This window comes from Bison bison, unplaced genomic scaffold (assembly GCF_000754665.1).
Source record: "Bison bison bison isolate TAMUID 2011002044 unplaced genomic scaffold, Bison_UMD1.0 scf7180017858048, whole genome shotgun sequence".
NCBI lineage: Eukaryota > Metazoa > Chordata > Mammalia > Artiodactyla > Bovidae > Bison > Bison bison.
This window is the reverse complement of record NW_011488621.1, coordinates 1433688-1452928: the sequence shown is the minus strand read 5'-3', so window position 1 is coordinate 1452928 and position 19241 is coordinate 1433688. Positions and strand designations below refer to the sequence as shown.

Genomic DNA, 19241 nt, shown 5'->3' with positions numbered 1-19241 from the left:
ATTCAAAACCTTATCTTCTTTAGCAGTGAGTCGTTAACACCAGGTCAAATTCAGATGAAGAGGTATTAGACCTGTACGTGTTTTAAAACCACCACACTGAGGAAGGGTAGTTTAAGGACTGTCACAATACAAGAAAGGATTAATAATAATCTAGTGATGAGCAACAGAAAAGAAGCAAAAACATACTCAAACTCTGCTCTTGAGAGGAAAAGTTATTAGGATGAATAAATGATCATTGTTGACACTGAAAAATGTTTAGATGTGTTTATTAAAATTGCAGTAGTCCTTGTGGTATGTATCTATATCTTTTTATACATAATTTTCTTCAATGAAGTACTTATTTCATTAAAGAATTCATCTTGAACATTCTCCCTTTATCCCAAGGTGTATCTATGTATTCACTTTCAAGGCTTGTATCATCAGGCTATACCCTCATTTTCACCTCACTGCCCCAGTCAGAAGTTCTCTGACTCAGAGCCTTCCCCCTTTACAGTGGCAATCTATGAAGCTTCACAGTTTCTTTTAATGTTCCATCATTCAAAGAAGCCTCCTGAATTTATCTTATCCAAATGACATTATTCCCTGATAGCTCAGTTGGTAAAGAATCCACCTGCAATGCAGGAGATCTGGGTTCAATCCCTGGGTTGGAAAGATGCCCCAGAGAAGAAAAAGGCTACCCACTCCAGTATTCTGACCTGGAGAATTTCATGGACTGTACAGTCTGTGGGGTCACAAAGAAGTCACAGAGTCGCTCAGACAGGACTGAGCGAGTTTAACTTTCACTTTTATTGAGGTTCACCTATGCCTGTTACCAAACCCCGAGTCCTGTCAGCACTGGGATTACTCCGCCTCACATTCTGACTGTAACTCTCATCTTCAACTTTTAGTGTATCACCGTTACATTCAGTTCAGTTCAGTTCAGTCGCTCAGTTGCGTCTGACTCTTTGTCACCCCATGGACTGCAGCATGCCAGTCCATCGAGTTGGTGATGCCATCCAGCCATCTCATCCTCTGTCACCCCCTTCTCCTCCTGCCTCCAATCCCTCCCAGCATCAGGGTCTTTTCCAATGAGTCAACTCTTCACATGAGGTGGCCCAAAGACTGGAGTTTTAGCTTCAGCATCAGTCCTTCCAATAAACCACCCAGGACTGATCTCCTTTAGGATGTAACTGTTCCATTAAAAGATATCAAATTCCTCGATATTTTTATTTCCTTTCAGGGTATTAGCCCTGTTGCTCATCTTTTCCCTTATATAACATGAACCAAGTTATCAATTTTATTCATTATGTTGCAGATACACAACCAGAATCTGCCTCAGTAGCTCAGGCCTGTGTTGTACTGTCTGCTGACCACGCTGTCTTAGTAAAGTTACTTAGCCCTTCACTCCCTCAGGTTCCTCACCTCCACACTGGAGTCAGTTGCCCTCTGGAGCTGCTGTGAGAACGGACTGTGACAACGTCTGGGAGACGTTTCCACCCCATCTGGCCGATAGGACTGATTCAGTGCTATAGTGGCAGGACTGGTGGCTGTTTTCAGAGGAAATTTCTCTGAACAGTTGGAATACAACATTGGAAGCAGGTTGAAGGGTCAGAAGGCTGGTATAGACTTCCTTGCTTCATATTATTCCACCTGCCTAAACTTTTATCGTTTCTTTCCCTGAAAATTCCAAAACTAACATTGTTGACACCTTGTATCAGTGGGGAAAGAGAGATCAGATATTCCAAAATTGGTGTTACTATTTTTTTTTTGAGAAAGCTTTATATTAAAAAAAACCCTAAAATAGAAGTTATTTAAAAACTGATAAATTTGATCCAATAAAATATTTTAAATTCTTTGTGGCAAAAATACTTAAACAAAGTCTATAGACAGATGATAAACTGGGAAAAAATATTTGCAGCACATATGGCAAAAAGATATTTCTCTATACTAAAATTATACTAATTAAATATACTTACAGTTTTTAAATATATTAATTAAAAAAAACCAGGGGCAAAACTGTGTATAAATGATGCTTCTATTTATATAAAAAGAAAAAGATGAAATATGTACAAATGTTTGCCCATAAATTGATTATCTGAAGATACACAGAATAACTGGCAAAAATGAGGTGCTTCTAGGGAGAGAAATTTGAGACTTATTTTTTCATTAAATAGGTTTTCTATTCTGGATTTTTAAACATATATATAACATTATCTTATCATAACAAAACAGAAATAGTTTTTAGTAAATTTTTCCTGAAACCCTGAACAGGAAAAATGGAAGAAGAAAGGGAAGAATAAAAGAAAGAAAGAGAGAGGGAGAGAGAGAGGAAGAAATAAAGAAAAAAGGAAGGAAGGAAAGTCTAACATCTCAACTCTCATAGCAACTAATCTATGCTTTTTTAATTTGTTTATCATCAAGAATATTCCGTCTTCTCTACTAGAACACAAGGTATTTAGGCAAAAATATTTCCTGGTAATTTTTAGTGTTTTGTACTATGCCAAGGATTTAGTAGATGTTTTATATACACCTTTAAAATAAACAAGTGAAGCTTATCTCCTAGTGCATTTCATGTATGGTCTTTTTTGCTTTGTGAAATTTGCCACCTGTTACCTCCTGTCTTCTAGTATGTTACACAGATTTTCCAGAATTTTGGAAAGTGCACAATGAATTTTGCATGGTAGCTAACATTTTCTTATCCAAAGGGAGCTTTATACCACTGCCATTTGAGTCAGAAATGTCCAAGAGCCCTTCCATTTTGTATAAATTCTCCTCATTCAGAAAGACAGCACCACTAAAAACCATGGCATATACAAATTTGTGTATCCTTCAAGGGGGTCCCAACCATATGAAAGTGAGTAACTTTTCCACCAAATCATTAATATTAGTAAGCTTACTGGAGATGATTGGTGTGAACTGTGTGTAAACGTGGAGATTTTTACTGCACACAATTTAGGCATAACTGATTGACTGAATATTTCTGTTGTTCAGTCCCTAAGTCCTATCTGACTATCTGCAACCCCATGGACTATAGCAAGCCAGGCTACTGTGTCCTCCACTATCTCCCATAGTTTGTTCAAATTCTTGTCCATTGAGTTGGTGATGCTATTTAGCCATCTCATCCTAAGTTGCCCCCTTTCCCTTTTGCTTTCAATCTTTCCAGCATCAGAGTTCTTTCCAATGAGTCGGCTCTTTGCATCAGGTGGCCAAAGTGTATTGTAGCTTTAGCATCAGTATCAATCTTTCCAATGAATATTCAAGGCTGATTTCCTTTAGGATTGACTGGTTTGATTTCCTTGCTGTTCAAGGGACTCTCAAGAGTCTTTTCCAGCACCACAGTTCAAAAGCATCAATTCTTTGGTGCTCAGCCTTCTTCATGGTCCAACTCTCACATCCATACATGACTATTGGAAAAACCACAGCTTTGACTATAGGGACCTTTCTCAGCAAAGTGATGTCTCTGCTTTTTAATATATTGTCTAGGTTTATCATAGTTTTTATTCTGGAGCAAGTGTCTTTTAATTTTGTTCCTGTGCTCACCATTCACAGTGGTTTTGGAGCCCAAGAAAATAAAATCTCTTACTGTTTCCACTTTTCCCCCATCTATTTGCCATGAAGTGATGAGACTAGATGCCATGATCTTAGTTTTTTGAATGCTGAGTTTTAAGCTTGCTTTTTCACTCTCCTCTTTCACTTTCATCAAGAGGCTCTTTAGTTCCTCTTCATTTTCTGTCATTAGAATCGTATCATCTGCATATCTAAGACTGTTGCTATTTCTTCCAGCAATCTTGATCCAGCTTGCGAGTCAGGCAGCCTGGCATTTCTCATGATGTACTCTACACTGAAGTTAAATAAGCAGGGTGATAATATACAGTTTTGCTGTGCTTCTTTTCCAGTTGGGAACCAGTCAGTTGTTCCATCTCTAGTTATTAACTGTTGCTTCTTGACCGGCATACAGGTTTCTCAGGAGATAAAACTCTTTAAGAATTTTCCACAGTTTGTTGTGATCCATAGAGTCAAAGGCTTTAGTGTAGTCAATGAAGCAGATATTTGTCTGGAACTCCCTTGCTTTTTCCATGATCCAATGAATGCTGGCAATTTGATCTCTGGTTCCTCTGCCTCTTCAAAATCTAGCTTGTATGTTTAGAAGTTCTCAGTTCACACACTGCTGAAGCCTAGCTTGAAACATTTTGAGCATATCCTTGCTATCATATGAAATGAGTGCAATTGTATGGTAGTTTGAACATTTTTTGGCATTGTCCTTCTTTAGGACTGGAATGAAAACTGACCTTTTCCAGTCCTGTGGCCACTACTGTGTTTTCCATATTTGTTGCTATATTGAGTGCAGCACTTTAATAGCATCCTCTTTTAGGATTTTAAATTTTAAATAGGCTACCTTATAATCAGATTTATTCAGCCCAATGTTACATGTTAAAATCAAATCTCTAACATGTGGTTCTAGTAATGAGGGTCTATTAACATTCTCCAGTGGTATTATATACCACAAAATTGCAAGCATATGAGAATGAAGATAATCTTCAGAAAAGGACAGTGTGAAACTAAAATCGGGTCCAGTTTGTTAACAGCAGGCCCAGCATCCACCTAGCCTCCTTCACAGGATGAGGTCTGATCATTATGCAACTGAGAAATACAATTTGTTAGTTTCTTGACTCCACATCTACGAGTAGCCTTACTTGTTTACTCACTAGTCTGTGTATTTTCTCCAGATGTTTTCTGATCAAAGATTCACCTTCAAGCTAATTCTATCCTCTTTGTCAGGAAATTGTACACAGATTTAACCCAAGAAAACAAAGGCTTTGCCACTTAGTTATTTAAGTGGCAATAAGCAACATGTTTAGTCAGGAAATTTGACCCTGAGCTCAAGGTTAGTACAGTAATGTACTTTCAATATCACATTTGTGCTATGATATAGTTATTATGTACCTATAATGTAAAAAAAAAAAAGAACATTTCAGGTAAAGGGTCACATGGGCCTACACACACACACAGGTGTGCATCTGTGGTGCTTCAGTGTGTCCTGAGTATACTTCCTATAAGTAGAAAATGTGGCTCAGTTCAGATCATTTCGCTACCTGTATTTTGAGTCTGCAAGAGTCTGCTTTTCTAAAATACCAAATGCATTCCTTTTATTCATCACGCTATCACAATCACAAATACACACTCTTGTGAGTATGTATCTTTTGCATGTGAAAGTATCAGCCCAAGAGCAGACATGGTTAAAAAGAGGTCGGCCATACTTTGTGGTCATATTGAAAGGCAGGCCTGGTCAGAAACATGGCGGGCAGTGACAGTTCTGGTCTGCTTCAGGAATGAGGGGTTCCATGGATGTGGAACTTTGAGTGCTACTGCCATGATGGTTCTGGGTAAACTGAGATGGATGGTCACCCCAAGTAGGTTCAGCTCAGTTCAGTTCGGTTGCTCAGTCATGTCCGACTCTTTGCCACCCCATGGACCACAGCACACCAGGCTTCCTTGTCCATCACCAACTCCTGGAGCTTGCTCAAACTCATGTCCATTGAGTTGGTGATGCCACCCAACCATCTCATCCTGTCACCCCATTCTCCTCCCACCTTCAATCTTTCCCAGCATCAGGGTCTTTTCAAATGAGTCAGTTCTTTGCATCAGATAACCAAAGTATTGGAGCTTCAGCTTCAGCATCAGTCCTTCCAAAGAATATTCAGGACTGATTACCTTTAAGATGGACTGGTGTCTTTAAAATAATGTTGCTTTCTTCATGGGGCCACAGTTGGAGACTCTGATACTTGTTTTGGTCAACACCCTTGGAAGTCTTCTCAATACCTGGGGCTGTCGCAGGGAATTCCCTGAAGGTCCAGAGGTTAAGACTCAGTGCTTTCACTGTGTTAGCCCAGGTTCAACCCCTGGTCAGGGAACCACGATCCTGTAAGCCCCACAGAATAAACAAATGAACCAACAAACAATCAAAAAGCTGGGGCTACTGTGATCTCATGTGTCTCACAGAGGAAATTTCTGGCAAGGAGCAGGGTGGGAGAAACTAGGGATAGAATGGCAGTATCTTCAGTATCTTTTGTGGAACGAATTCTTCTACCTCATTTTCCCCCAGAATATGCCTGTCCTCCAATTCTTCCCCTGTTCCATTCCAAAATTTACCATATTCTCAGAGGCAGAGAACAGCTAGTATTGGATCTACAGCTGAGCAGACTTAAGTCACATGACTATTAATTGAGCCTTCATGATGGACTTCCCTGGTGGCTCAGCTGGTAAAGAATCCGCCTGCAATGCGGGAGACCTGGGTTTGATCCCTGGGTTGGGAAGACCCCCTGGAGAAGGGAATGGCTACCCACACCAGTATTCTGGCCGGAGAATTCCATGGACTCTATAGTCCATGGGGTCACAAAGAGTCAGACACAACTGAGCGACCTTCACTTTCACTTTCCTTCACTTTCACCATAAGTGCTTTCAAGATTTGTGAGTTTGTTTACATATTTTGATACATAGTGTGTTCAATATATCTTTGGAAACCTTTATTGGCTTGTACAACTGTTGCAAATGATCCTCATATCATAGGAAAACTTGAAAGTTTGTGGATTAGAAGTATCTAGTATTTAACTCTGAGAAGGCAATGGCACCCCACTCCAGTACTCTTGCCTGGAAAATCCCATGGACGGAGGAGCCTGGTAGGCTACAGTCCATGGGGTCGCTAAGAGTTGGACACGACTGAAGTGACTTAGCAGCAGTATTTAACTAAGGTAATTAACTGTGTAGATCACAAAAAATGTGGAAAATTCTTAAAGAGAGGGGAATATCATACCACCTCACCTGCCTCCTGAAAAACTTGTATGTCAAGAAACAACAGTTAGAACCAGACATGGAACAATGGACTAGTTCAAAATTGGGAAAGGAATATGTTAAGGCTATATATTGTCATCCTGCTTATTTAACTTATATGCAAATAGAATCTGGGTCTCTTGCGTCTCCTGCATTGACAATTGGATTCTTTACCACTGTGCCACCTGGGAAGACCCTCTGCAAAGTACACCATGAGAAACACTGGGCTGGGTGACTCAAAAGCTGGAATTCAGATTGCCAGGAGAAATATCAATAACCTCACATATGCAGATGATGCCACCCTTAAGGCAGAAAACAAAGAGGAACTAAAGAGTCTCTTGATGAAGGGAAAGAGGAGAATGAAAAAGTTGGGTTAAAACTAAACATTCAAAAAACTAAGACTATGGCATCAGGTCCCATCACTTCATGGCAAATAGATGGGGAAACAATGGGAACAGTGAGAGATTTTATTTTCTTGGGCTCCAAAATCACTGTGGACAGTCACTGCAGCCATGAAATTAAAAAACGCTTGCTCCTTGGAAGAAAAGCTATGAAAATCCTAGAGAGAATATTAAAAAACAGAGACATAATTTTGCTGACAAAGGTGCATATAGTCAAAGCTATTTTTTTTTCAGTAATCATATATGGATGTGAGAGTTGTACCATAATAAACAAGGCTGAGCACCAAAGAATTGATGCTTTCAAACTGTGGTGCTGGAGAAGACTATTGAGAGTCCTTTGATCAGCAAGGAAATCAAACCAGTCAGTCCAAAAGAGAGTCAACCCTGAATATTCATTGGAAGGATGATGCTGAAGCTGAAGCACCAATACTTTGGCCACCTCATGTAAAGAGCCAACTCATTGGAAAGGACCCTAATGCTGGGAAAGTTTGATGGCAGGGAGGAACAGAGGATAAGATGGCTGGATGGCATTACCAGCTCAATGGATATGAGTTTGAACAAAGTCCAGGAATTGGTGAAGGACAGGAAACCCTGGTGTGTTTCAGTCCACGGAGTCACAAAGAGTTGGACACAACTTCATGACTGAACAATAACAAAAAATTGTGTCTTTCTCATATAATTTATATGGCTTTACCCAAAGTCATAATTAAATGTTGACTTGTATGCTAACACGCTTTCTTCAGTCTTCCAAAATTTTAGGATAAGCAGCAACACAATACTTCATAGATGATAGTCTTCACCATTCCCAGAAGGCTTTCCAAGTAGTGATGTTTCCATGATATTTTAAGTTTTCTGATTTTCTAGTACATTTTGTGTCATGAAACTTCAAAACTGAACTGGTCTCACTCTCCTGGACATATCAATAGAAACCTTTTCCTTTCATTTTCAAACAGATAGAATTCTCTTTTTCCATTGTCAAAACCCTGCTGACAATGCATATCTAATAATACAATTTTTTAAAGTCAGAGACAGAAACAAGATGAATTGTATTATGTACTGGTGTGTGTTCAAGAAAGTGAAATGTGTAAAGTGGGTATTGAGTTCCCTAATTTAAAAGCAATATGCAGTTTTTCCATACTCATACTTTATAAGGAAAGACTTCATGGAAAACAAATAAAACATGGTAATCTTAAAGATTAATTCAATAAACTAATCTGTTAAATAATTGGTCTTATAAAATCAATTACCTTTGTATTCAAACAGAGAGGCATAGAAAGAGTTCATAAATGAAATATGTTTTCCATAGGGACTTAACCAGAGACTAGTTTATGAAAATAGTCCCTAAAAGACAGACTAACTTCATTTTTAAAGAATGTCCACTAAAAGACAATGACAATTCTCTTTTGTACTAGTTAAGCAACAGGCTGGATACATGTAAATTCTTCTCAGAGTTTATAGTTATTGTTCTATAGTCTTTGTTTTTCATGTGTATATGGAAATAAGAATAATTCATATCATGCAGAAACCCTGGGCCAGAGTGTCCTTTAAAACAAATCCTACACTGAAATTCAGACTGCAGTTTCCATAGAGCAGTGATGACTGTCATTACCTGGTTATTGTTATTTTTAAATAATGCAGGAAGAAACATCTGCACCTTTTAGTTGTTTCCGATTTCTAACTGGGGTAGCACTGCTGCATTAATTGCCATGTTACATATATTCTTTGTGACTAAATAGCTAAACAAACATCCAATGTGATCTAAGGGAGCATTTCTTTTACATCTGGGAGAGATGCGGAAGATTCTGACTTTCAAATATTCAGTATACTGAAACATCTAGTGTACCAAGGGAGTGGTAAGGAACATTTGTATTTATTTTTATTTGGTTGAACTTAAGAAAACCAGTTATTTGGAATCATAGGCTAAATGGATCCTCTGAGATCATTAGCTCTGTGGCATTCAAAATGTTTTAGTAGTGTCATGAATCCTTTATTTCAAATGCAGCCTGATGGGGGCCACCACTGTTTGAAATGGACATCAGGTAAATAAATTTTACGAGTTCAAAGCAGAATGTTTACACAATATTAGCTTCCATCAATATGGTAAAATATGTGTACATATTCCACATACATATTTCTCTATTATAGTTTTAAAAATATTTTTTGAAAGAAAAACCTGAGTCATACACTCTGAGGCATTTGTGTGTGTGTGAAATATAACAGTTCCTTCAAACAGTCTGAATAGCTCTCATGTAGCTTTACCATATCATTTTAAAGATGAAGAAAGTGAAACCTAGAGGTTGAAATATTACTGTGCGAGAATATATAACGGCAAAACCAAAACTCAAACTCAGGTATCCTGGCTCTTCCTGAAGGAAGAATGGTTTTGTTTGTATACATTGAATATTCATTCTGTGTTAGGCACTTAACTCATATAGTGTTTGTAACAACTGTATGAAGAATTAGTACTGTTGTATACATCAGTGTCTCTTTTGCTGTCTCGTACACAGGGTTATTGTTACCATCTTTCTAAATTCCATATATATGCGTTAATATACTGTATTTATGTTTTTCCTTCTGGCTTACTTCACTCTGTATAATAGGCTCCAGTTTCATCCACCTCATTAGAACTGATTCAAGTGTATTCTTTTTAATGGCTTAGTAATACTCCATTGTGTATATGTACCACAGCTTTCTTATCCATTCATCTGCTGATGGACATCTAGGTTGCTTCCATGTCCTGGCTATTATAAACAGTGCTGCGATGAACATTGGGGTACACATGTCTCTTTCCCTTCTGGTTTCTTCATGTATGAAACGAGTTGCCAGTCCAGGTTCGATGCACTATACTGGATGTTTGGGGCTAGTGCACTGGGACGACCCAGAGGGATGGTATCGGGAGGGAGGAGGGAGGAGGGTTCAGGATGGGGAACACATGTATACCTGTGGCGGATTCATTTTGTATTTGGCAAAACTAATACAATTATGTAAAGTTTAAAAATAAAATAAAAAAAAAAAGAATTAGTACTATAATCCTCATTTTTACAGAAGCTGGAATTTATAGATGTTAAGAAATTGAGCACGTTAACAGGGCAAAAGTGGCCAGAATTTCATTGAATTCCATTTGTCTTGACACCATGCCCAGGCTCATCTCACAGCTCTGATGTGTGAATATGTGGTATAAAGGGCCAGCTTAGGGCAGGGTGAATCTGAGGCTAGAAAGTCTTGGTCTCCATCTGTGGATCCTTTGGTGTGCTTTCAGCTAGGTAGATTCAGGAAGAACTTTCCAAAGACTGGCCTTGCCTTTCAAATTCTGTTTAGCTCAGAACTGGGCCTCCCTAAACACTCAAATTTCCTACAGAGGAGCTCATCCTATTTCTGACTGTGCCAGAATTGCTGCCAAGTTGGAGAAGATATTTATGTATATTTAACAAAAAAGAAAAAACTGCAGATTTGGATGGAATCAGGTCCATTTCTACAGTGATATTACTGACAGTAATATGTAGAAAATGTTTTTGAGCTGAAATAAATACAACTATTGAAAAGGAGGGGCTTTGCAGTTTTTGTGCCCAAGCTTTCTGAGTATGTTTCAATCCTTTAAATCTACTGGGTTTAATTCTTGCTCTTACTTAATATCCATCATAAATCAAAATGCTTTCAATTTTATCAGAGCATTGACTACATGTAGTAATTAGCATTTAAAATCATTATCTGGAAGTCCTTCGGGAAATTTCATAGGTGAGATGATCCAACTCCAGCCTCCAGCTGACTGTAGGTCAGAAGCACCGAATCACCCTCCATAATTGTCCTCAATTGGTAATCTCATCTCAGCTGATGAGAGGCTCAGGCCAAATTAAGTCGAATTACCTATTACTTCTTAGCAGTGCGTTTCAGCCGTGACCAGGTCAAATTGCACTGCCCGACTCGTGATCACCCAGAAGCAGGTTTTGCTGGAAAAATAGCACAGATCTGAGGTCCAGCATCGAGAAAGACAGCCAGTCCTGAGGGAACCTCCACTTGACTATGAATTATCTTAAAACAGCTTTCAAAGATGGTCCCGTGATTTGTATTTAAAATTTAGAGTCCGAGACCGAAGAGGAAAACCAACAGTCTCAATGATATATGTGAGCAAATGATGAAATAGGAAAGTCTTTTCAAAATTTAAATGAAATAAATGATCATAAAAAATTTAAATCCATTATTAAACATTAATAGCTCATAAGTAGCTTTATATGAAAACAATAATTTGAAGAAGTGAAAGAAAAAAACTCTTTATAATCCTCAAACAACCCAATAACAGAAACTGTCATTACCTTAATTTTTCAGATGGGGATACTGAATTACAGAAAAATTCGGTAACTGCTCAAGACCATGCATCTATTTTTAATATGTAGAAATTGGGCCAGGAACTCTGCATGCCAAAAAAAAAAAAAAACCACTTCCATGATTCTAATCCTTGCACTTAAGAGGTAACTGTTTCAACACTTGGATACAGAGAGATTGGGGCTGGGCTGAACAGATAGAATCCATATACCTTCCCAGACCTCATCCTGCCCTTGGATTCAGGTGGCTTTTCTGTGCTCACAAAGCTGTGAAGGGCAAGGCCATGTGTTTTTTCCCTCCAAAGAGGTATAGTCCCAGTAGAGGCGGGTGGTATTGAGAAATAATAGGCTTCTCATTTTTACCTTACCCTCAAATATAAAGGAGAATTGATCTGATAATACTGTTGGGAGTCCTCTGCTGTGTGTAATTTTTATTGAGATGGAGTTGATGTATAATATTGTTAGTTTTAGATGCACCACATGATGATTTGACATTTACATACAGTTCTTTATGAAATGAACAACATGATATATCTAATAAACGCCTGTCCCCATGCAGAGTTATGATATTGTTGACCGTACGCATTATGCTGTAGAGCACTGGTCCCCAACCTTTGTGATGCTGAGGACTAGTTTTGCAGAAGACAATTTTTCCATGGACCTTATCATGGAAAGGCTTATCATATATGGCCTTTATTATATTGAGGTATGTTCCCTCTGTATCCAGTTTGTTGAGAGTTTTGTCACAAAAGTATACTGAATTTTCTTAAGAGCTTTTTCTGCATCTGTTGAGCTAACCATATGATTTTTATTCTTTGATTTGTTAATGTGCATAACCTGTACTGGTTTGTGGATGTTGAACCACCTTTGAATCCCTAAAACAAATCCCACTTGATCATAATGTATGAGCCCTTTACTGTATGTTTAGTTTAATAACATTTTGTTGAGAATTTTTGAATCTATTTTCACCCATGGATTTTGGTCTGTATTTTCTTTTTTGTGAAGATTGTTGATTCCTAGGAATCTGTCCATTACTTCTAGGTTGTTCATTTTACTGGCAAATAGTTGTTCAGAGTAAACTTTTATGATACTGTTGCAGAAACTCAGCTTCTGTTCACTGGTGACAAACAGAGTTTTGGGTGAAGTAGTAAAGAGAAGCTTTAATTGCTTTGACAGGCAAAGGGGACCACAGTGGGCTAAGGCCCTGAAGACTGGGTGATCCACTCTGGAGGGAAGAGAGAGGAGTTTTAGTGTTCAAGGAGCAGGGTGTGATCAGCTCACTGAGAGTTCTTGGATTGGTTGGCATCAAGGTGAAGTTTCAAGCATCATCAACCTTCTGGTTTCAACTAGTTTAGGGTCTATGATCTTGTGGGCAGCAGTTTTCATCTGGAGTGTGGTCTGCTTCCTGTAAAAACTGCTTTGGAATGTATGTCGGGCCTTTATCTGTACCTTTCAGGAAACTGGGAGTTTGGTGATTCTGTTGTGTGGCAGAATTATAGTCTAAATTGTTACCAGTTCCCTAGCCCAACAGCTCTTCTTTGTTTCTCCGTCTTCACATTTCCCAATCATTAACTCTTGAGTCAGCATTTTACTTCAAAAGACAAGGACAACAGGAGCTTGTATATGGTTTCAGTATTTTGTATTTATATGTTGTGAGTTGCAAATGCTTTTTCATTTCTGATTTTATTGATTTGATTCCTCTCTTCTTTCTTGATGAATCTGGCAAAAGGTTTGTCAATTTTATCTTTTCTAACAACCAGCTTAGTTTCATTGATCTTTTCTTAGTGTCTATTTCATTTATTTCTGCTCTGGTCCTTTTTGCTTCTTCCTTTCACTAACTGTTGATTTTTTTCTTTTTCTATTTCCTTTAGGTAAGAGGTTAGGCTATCTGAGAATTTTTTTTTTTTTTGTTTCCTGATGTAAGCTTGTATCACTATATACTTCCCTCTTAGAACTGCTTTAGCAATGTCCCATAGATTTTGGATTGTTGTATTTTTTTTTCCATTTGTCTCAAGATATTTTAAAATTTCTTCTTTGTTTTCAATCTTTGAGGCTGTTCTCTTCCCCTTTACCTCTCTTTCCTCCTTCTGGAGCCCTATAATGGAAATGTTAGTACACTTGATGTTGCCCAAGACGTTTCTTAAAACTGTTCACTTCTTTTTAACTTTATTCATTTTTCTATTCAGCTTCAGTGATTTCTACTACTCTGTCATCCAGATTGCTGATCTTTTTCTCTGTATTATTTAATCTACTGTGGGTTTCTTCTAGTGCATTTAAAAATTTAATTTATTGTATTCTTCATCTCTGCTTGGCTCTTCTTTATATTTTCTAAATCTCTGTTAAAAACTTCTAACTTCTGTTCATTCCATTTTCTTCTGAGTCTTTGAGCATCTTTGTAATCATTATCTTGAATTCTTTGCACATTGCTTATCTCCGTTTCACTTAAATCTTCCAAGATTTTATCTTGTTCCTTCATTTAGAGCATTTTCCTGTCACCCAATTTTGGTGTTTTCATTTCTATGTATTGTGTTGGTTGGTTATGTTTCCTGACCCTGGAAAAATGACCATTTGTAGGAGATGTCCTAGGCATCTGAGCAGTGTACTCCCCTTCAGTCATCAGACCTAGATGCTCTAGGGGTGCCCTTGATGTGTATTGCATGAACCCTCTGTTGTGGTGGGTTTTTACTGTGATGGACTGTCTTAGAGGTATGGCTCATCCCTGTTCTGATTGGTTGCAAAGCCTCTTCTTGTGAAGAGGTCACCAAGTTCTGGTGGGTAGGGCTGGGCTATGAGGTGATTGGCTATGGAGCCCTGGGGTGGGGGTGATTCCTGTTCTAGTTACTACCCATTGGTCCAATGTGTCCCAAAGCTGGTATCATTCTAACAGCGAGCGTGGCCAGACCCTGGGGTGGCTTGCTGAGGTGTCTTGAAGCTGGTGTCAGCCTGGTGGTGGGACAGCTGAAGCCTGCCATGGCTGGCTACAGGGCTGGGGTGGTCCTGGGGCTGGTGTCCCCCTACTGGTTTTGGGGCCAGGACTAGGGCTGGAGCCTGCCCAGTGGTGTGCAGAGCTGGATACTGGGGTCTCTGAATGTAGAGCCTAGGGTTCCAGAGCTGCCATCCATCCATCAGAGGGCAGGTTCTTGGTCCAGGGTTTCCCGGGGTTAATGCAAGTTACTATGGGATGGAGCCAGAGCCTAGAGTTCCTGCCTTCGTGACCTCAGGGATTCAGAGTTGGTTTTGGCCTGTTGGTGTGTGGGACCAGTGTCCATGGCATCCAGTGTCTAGTGCTGGCTCATTGTTGGGAAGATCCTGGTCCAAGGTCTCTAGTTCCAGGGTCCTGGTGGTCTTAGAACTGGTATTAGCCGCTGTGGACACAGTGGGATCCGGGGTGTCCTGGGTCCAGCTCCTGTCCACTGGTGGTGAGACTGGCCCCAATTAACATTGGGTTAGGGTTAGGGCCAGCTCACTAATGGGCAGGGTTGGTACCCAAAGATTTTTGTGTGCACCTTTTAGGAGTGGAACCTTTATTTCCTGTAGTCTTCTTGCTCTCCCAAACTTAAGTCCCAGTGGTCTTTAAAACCAGGTTCTGGGTGTTCATCTTTCCAGTGCAAGACTCTCAGTTTGGGGAACCCAGTGTGGGGCTTAGATCCCTGATTCTTAAGGAGAACTTCTGCAATTGTAATTATCTTCCTGTTTTGCATGTTGCCCTCCCTGGTGTATGGTCTTGAATTACATTGTGTCTCTTCAAATGCTACACATCTCATTGTGGTTCTTTCTTTATATCTTAAGTTGTAGAAGATGTTTTCTGATGGTTTCAGGTCTTTTTCATTAATAATTTCTCTGTGCATGCATGCTAAATCTCTTCAGTCATGTCCAGCTATTTGTGACCCTATGAACTGTAGCCTGCCATGCTCCTCTGTCCATGGAATTCTCCAAGCAAAAATATCAGAGCGGATTGCTATGACCTCCTCCAGGGGATCTTCTAGATCCAAGGATCCAACCCACATCTCTTATGTCACCTGCATTGGCAGGGGACATATCTTTATCACTTGTGCCACCTGGGAAGCCCAATTTCTCTGTAAATATTAGTAATTCTGGTGTATCTCTTTGTTAAACTTTTAGCTGTGTTTATCCATTCTTCTCCATAGTTCATTGAGTATTTTATTATCATTATCTTGAACTCCTTATTTGGTAGATTACTTGCCTCCTCTCAGTTCTTTGAGATTTTATCTTTTACTTTTGTTTGGAACACATTCCTTTGTCACCTCGTTTTTCCCACTGCTCTGTGTTTATTTGTATGTGGTAGGCAGGTGTGCTGTGTTTCCTGGTCTTGATGAAGTGACCTTATGTAAGAGAGGTCTTCCAGGGCCCAACTGCACACTCTGTCTGGTTTCTGGAGCTATAAGATCTAGGAGTGCTCCCTACATGGGCTGAGTCAGTGCTTCTGTGGTGGTGGGGCCAGATATTGCAGTAGAAGCCGGGCCCTGCCTTGGGTGGAGACTGTTGACTGCTGTCAGGCAAGGCTGGATCCTGGTACAGTTGGCCACAAGTCAGGGGGAGTCCTGGAACTGGTGTCAGCCTGTTGATGGTTGGGGCTGCCTCCTGTTAAGGTTGACTGCAGGGGCCGGGGGTTCCAGAGTTGGTGCTAACCCACTGGTGGGTGGGGCTGCATCCAGGTATGGTTGGTTGTGGGCCCACAGGTCCTGGGGCAGCTTGTTCCTGGCCCAGGGGGTCTGAGGGCTGGGGCTGCCTTGCTGCTGGGAGTCACAGGTTCCAACACAGCTGGCTATGTAGCCTGACGGTCCCAGGGCCTGGCTGGGTCCCACGTTTTGGTGACCTGGTAGGTAATGCCAGATCCTGAGGCAGCTCACCGGAGGCCTCGTGAGAGCCTAGGGCTGGTGCCAAACCACTGGTGAGGGTGTTGGGTCCCAATGAGACTGAATGCTTCGACTCTGGGGTAGCTGGCCTGGGTACTAACTGGTCGGCTGGTAGAGATGGGCTCCAGTGTTTACAGGCTACAGGGAGGAGTACCACCAAATGGAACTTGCTGCTCCAGTGGTGTCCTGATAGAACAAGCTCCGCAAAACAGCTGCTACCCGTGTTTACATCTCTGGAGGGAGTCGCAGTGGCTCTTTGCCTTTCTGGGAGGCTTCTTCGAGATTAGCAAGTGGGTATGACCCAGGCTTCTTTCAAATTACTGCCTCTGTGCTGGAACTCAGGTAATGCAAGATTTTACATTTGTCCTTAAGAACAAAGTGTCTGTTTCCTACAGACCTTCAGCTCTCCCATATACGATCACAGGTTGTCTTCTAAGCCAGATGCTCTGGCCCTTAGCTTCATGATGCAGGACCCCTGCTCTGGTGACCCCTATGTAGGGTTCTGATCCCTCATCCCCTGGGGAGAACGTCCGTAATTGTGATTAGGCCCCTCGTTGTGGTTTGCCTACCCGGCGTGGTAGGTTTTGACTACACTGTGCTTCCTCCCCTTCTACATGTCTCATTGTCCCTTCTTTTTATGCTTCGTTGTGGAAAATCTTGTCTCCATGAATTCAGGTCACTCTCGTTGATAGTTGCCCTGTAAATTGTTATGACTATGGTGTGCCTGTAGAAGGAGGTATGCTCAGGGTTTTCCTACTCTGCCATTTTGGTCAGTAAACTTTATATATTTTTTTATTGATACCTGGATATACTGTATAAAGAAACTTCTATAAATAGGGCTTTAGTAACATGGTGATGAGATAGGGGAGTATTCTGTAGCTCTATAATTTGGTCTCAGCCTTTGAGTAAATCCTGTACCTCTAGACAAATGTTTCTCCGGTCTCCCCGACCCCCCGCCCCTCCTACCCTTAGGTGGAACAGGATGGCTAGAATGTGTTGAAGTTGGGTATTTCCTTTCCCTTGGTCATTTAAACTTTGATTATACAGTTGACCCTTGAATAACAGTAACATGGGGGTTAGGGGTGCTGAACCTTTGCACAGTCAAAATTCCACATATAATTTTCATTCCTTAGAACTTTACTAATAGCCTACTATTGACCAGAAGAAACCTTACCACTAACATAAACAATATGTATTTTGTATGCTATATGTATGTCTACATATATTTTATGCATTCATGACATGACTTTTTTCTTATTTTTTGATATTTTTAGGCTATGTGAAGCTTTTTGTGGATTTTTTTAAATTGCTACAAAATTTTTTCAATGGATTTATTGAAACAGTCTACCTATAAGTGGACCTAAACAATTCAAACCTGTGTTGTTTAAGAGTCAGCTGTACCTCAGGCAGGTTATACTCTGGTTAATTGATTTCCCCTGAGAGTACAACTTGCTAGGAAGGACCCAACGCTCTGGTATATTCCAGAGGGTTCATTTACTCTCCCCCAATCAGAAGACCAGCCTGGAGAGGGAAATGGCAACCCACTCAAGTATTCTTGCCTGGGAAATTTCATGAACAGAAGAGCCTGATGGGTTACAGTCCACAGGGTTGCCACAAGTCAGACACAACTTAGTGAATCAATCAGAAGCCCAAGGGGGTTTTTTGATATTTGCTATGGGAACCTGGTCAGACGCATGGAGGTAAACCTCGTGTTGTGAGTCTTTCCTATGACCATGGCCCCACTAAGCTGCCAGAAATTCATCAATTACACTCTGGTTTTGCTACCCCTATGATGGTTCCCATGGCAATTTCCACTCATGAATCTGTTCTAGGAAGCTACAACTCCGTGTGTGCAGTTGTCTTTCAGTCTTTCTAATCTTCAGACAACATTTTGCCCTGTGTCCCCGTGTCTTCCCTTCTCTTATGAACTGAAAAAGAAAAAAAAATTCTATTTAGATTTTTTACTTGTTAGGACAATGGAGATTACCATCCTTCTTACAGACAGTATTGGACTGAACTACTTTTTTAACCCACAAACTTTGACAACATTAATACTTTGATAATGTATTTTTTTACATATTTTTCTCAGTTTCAGAAGCTAATTTTACCAGATTGAAATATATTTTCTATTTTCAGTTTATTAGTGAATTCACTTATAGTTAAACAAAATTTAGGCCATTTTATAGTCATAATAAATTAGATTTCCATCCTGTGTAAAATGAAACATTTTATCCTATTACTTTTATAAAGCTGCTAATTCTTCATTTTTTAATTTATAGAATATAGGATTTATACACAGGTTATACTTAAAAAATTAATGATTTAATGCATTCTATTGTCTTTTCTGGAGAAGGTTAGCATATTCCGAAGGCAATGGCACCCCACTCCAGTACTCTTGCCTGGAAAATCCCATGGATGGAGGAGCCTAGTAGGCTGCAGTCCATGGGGTCGTGAAAAGTCGGACACGACTGAACGACTTCACTTGCACTTTTCACCTTCATGCATTGGAGAAGGAAATGGCAACCCATTCCAGTGTTCTTGCCTGGAGAATCCCAGGGACGGGGGAGCCTGGTGGGCTGCCGTCTATGGGGTCGCACAGAGTCAGACATGACTGAAGCGACTTAGCAGCAGCATTGTCTTTTCTAGTGTAATGTCTGATACTTGCGTTAAACTTTAATACCACATTAGGAAATAATCATTTAGGTTTAACTGTGTTTATCTGGTTTCACTGCTTACTTTTAATCTCACATAATAACTTTTCTATTTTCCAAATTGCATTGTTTCTTCTGTTAGTTAGCTTGAAAATATTTTCAATTAACTATTCTAGAAGAGGTATG

At 40.0% G+C, this 19241-nt stretch overlaps 1 protein-coding gene across 1 annotated transcript in view; it reads left to right on the top strand.

The window, feature by feature from the left end:
• Positions 1-17758, top strand: part of LOC105004557 (heterogeneous nuclear ribonucleoprotein U-like protein 2) — a 43118-nt gene extending 25360 nt beyond the window's left edge. The window contains 4 exon segments of the mRNA XM_010862188.1: positions 16489-16698; positions 16800-16898; positions 17080-17140; positions 17679-17758. Of these exon segments, the coding sequence (XP_010860490.1) occupies positions 16489-16698; positions 16800-16898; positions 17080-17140; positions 17679-17758 (450 nt within the window).
• The last annotated feature ends 1483 nt before the right edge of the window (positions 17759-19241 follow it).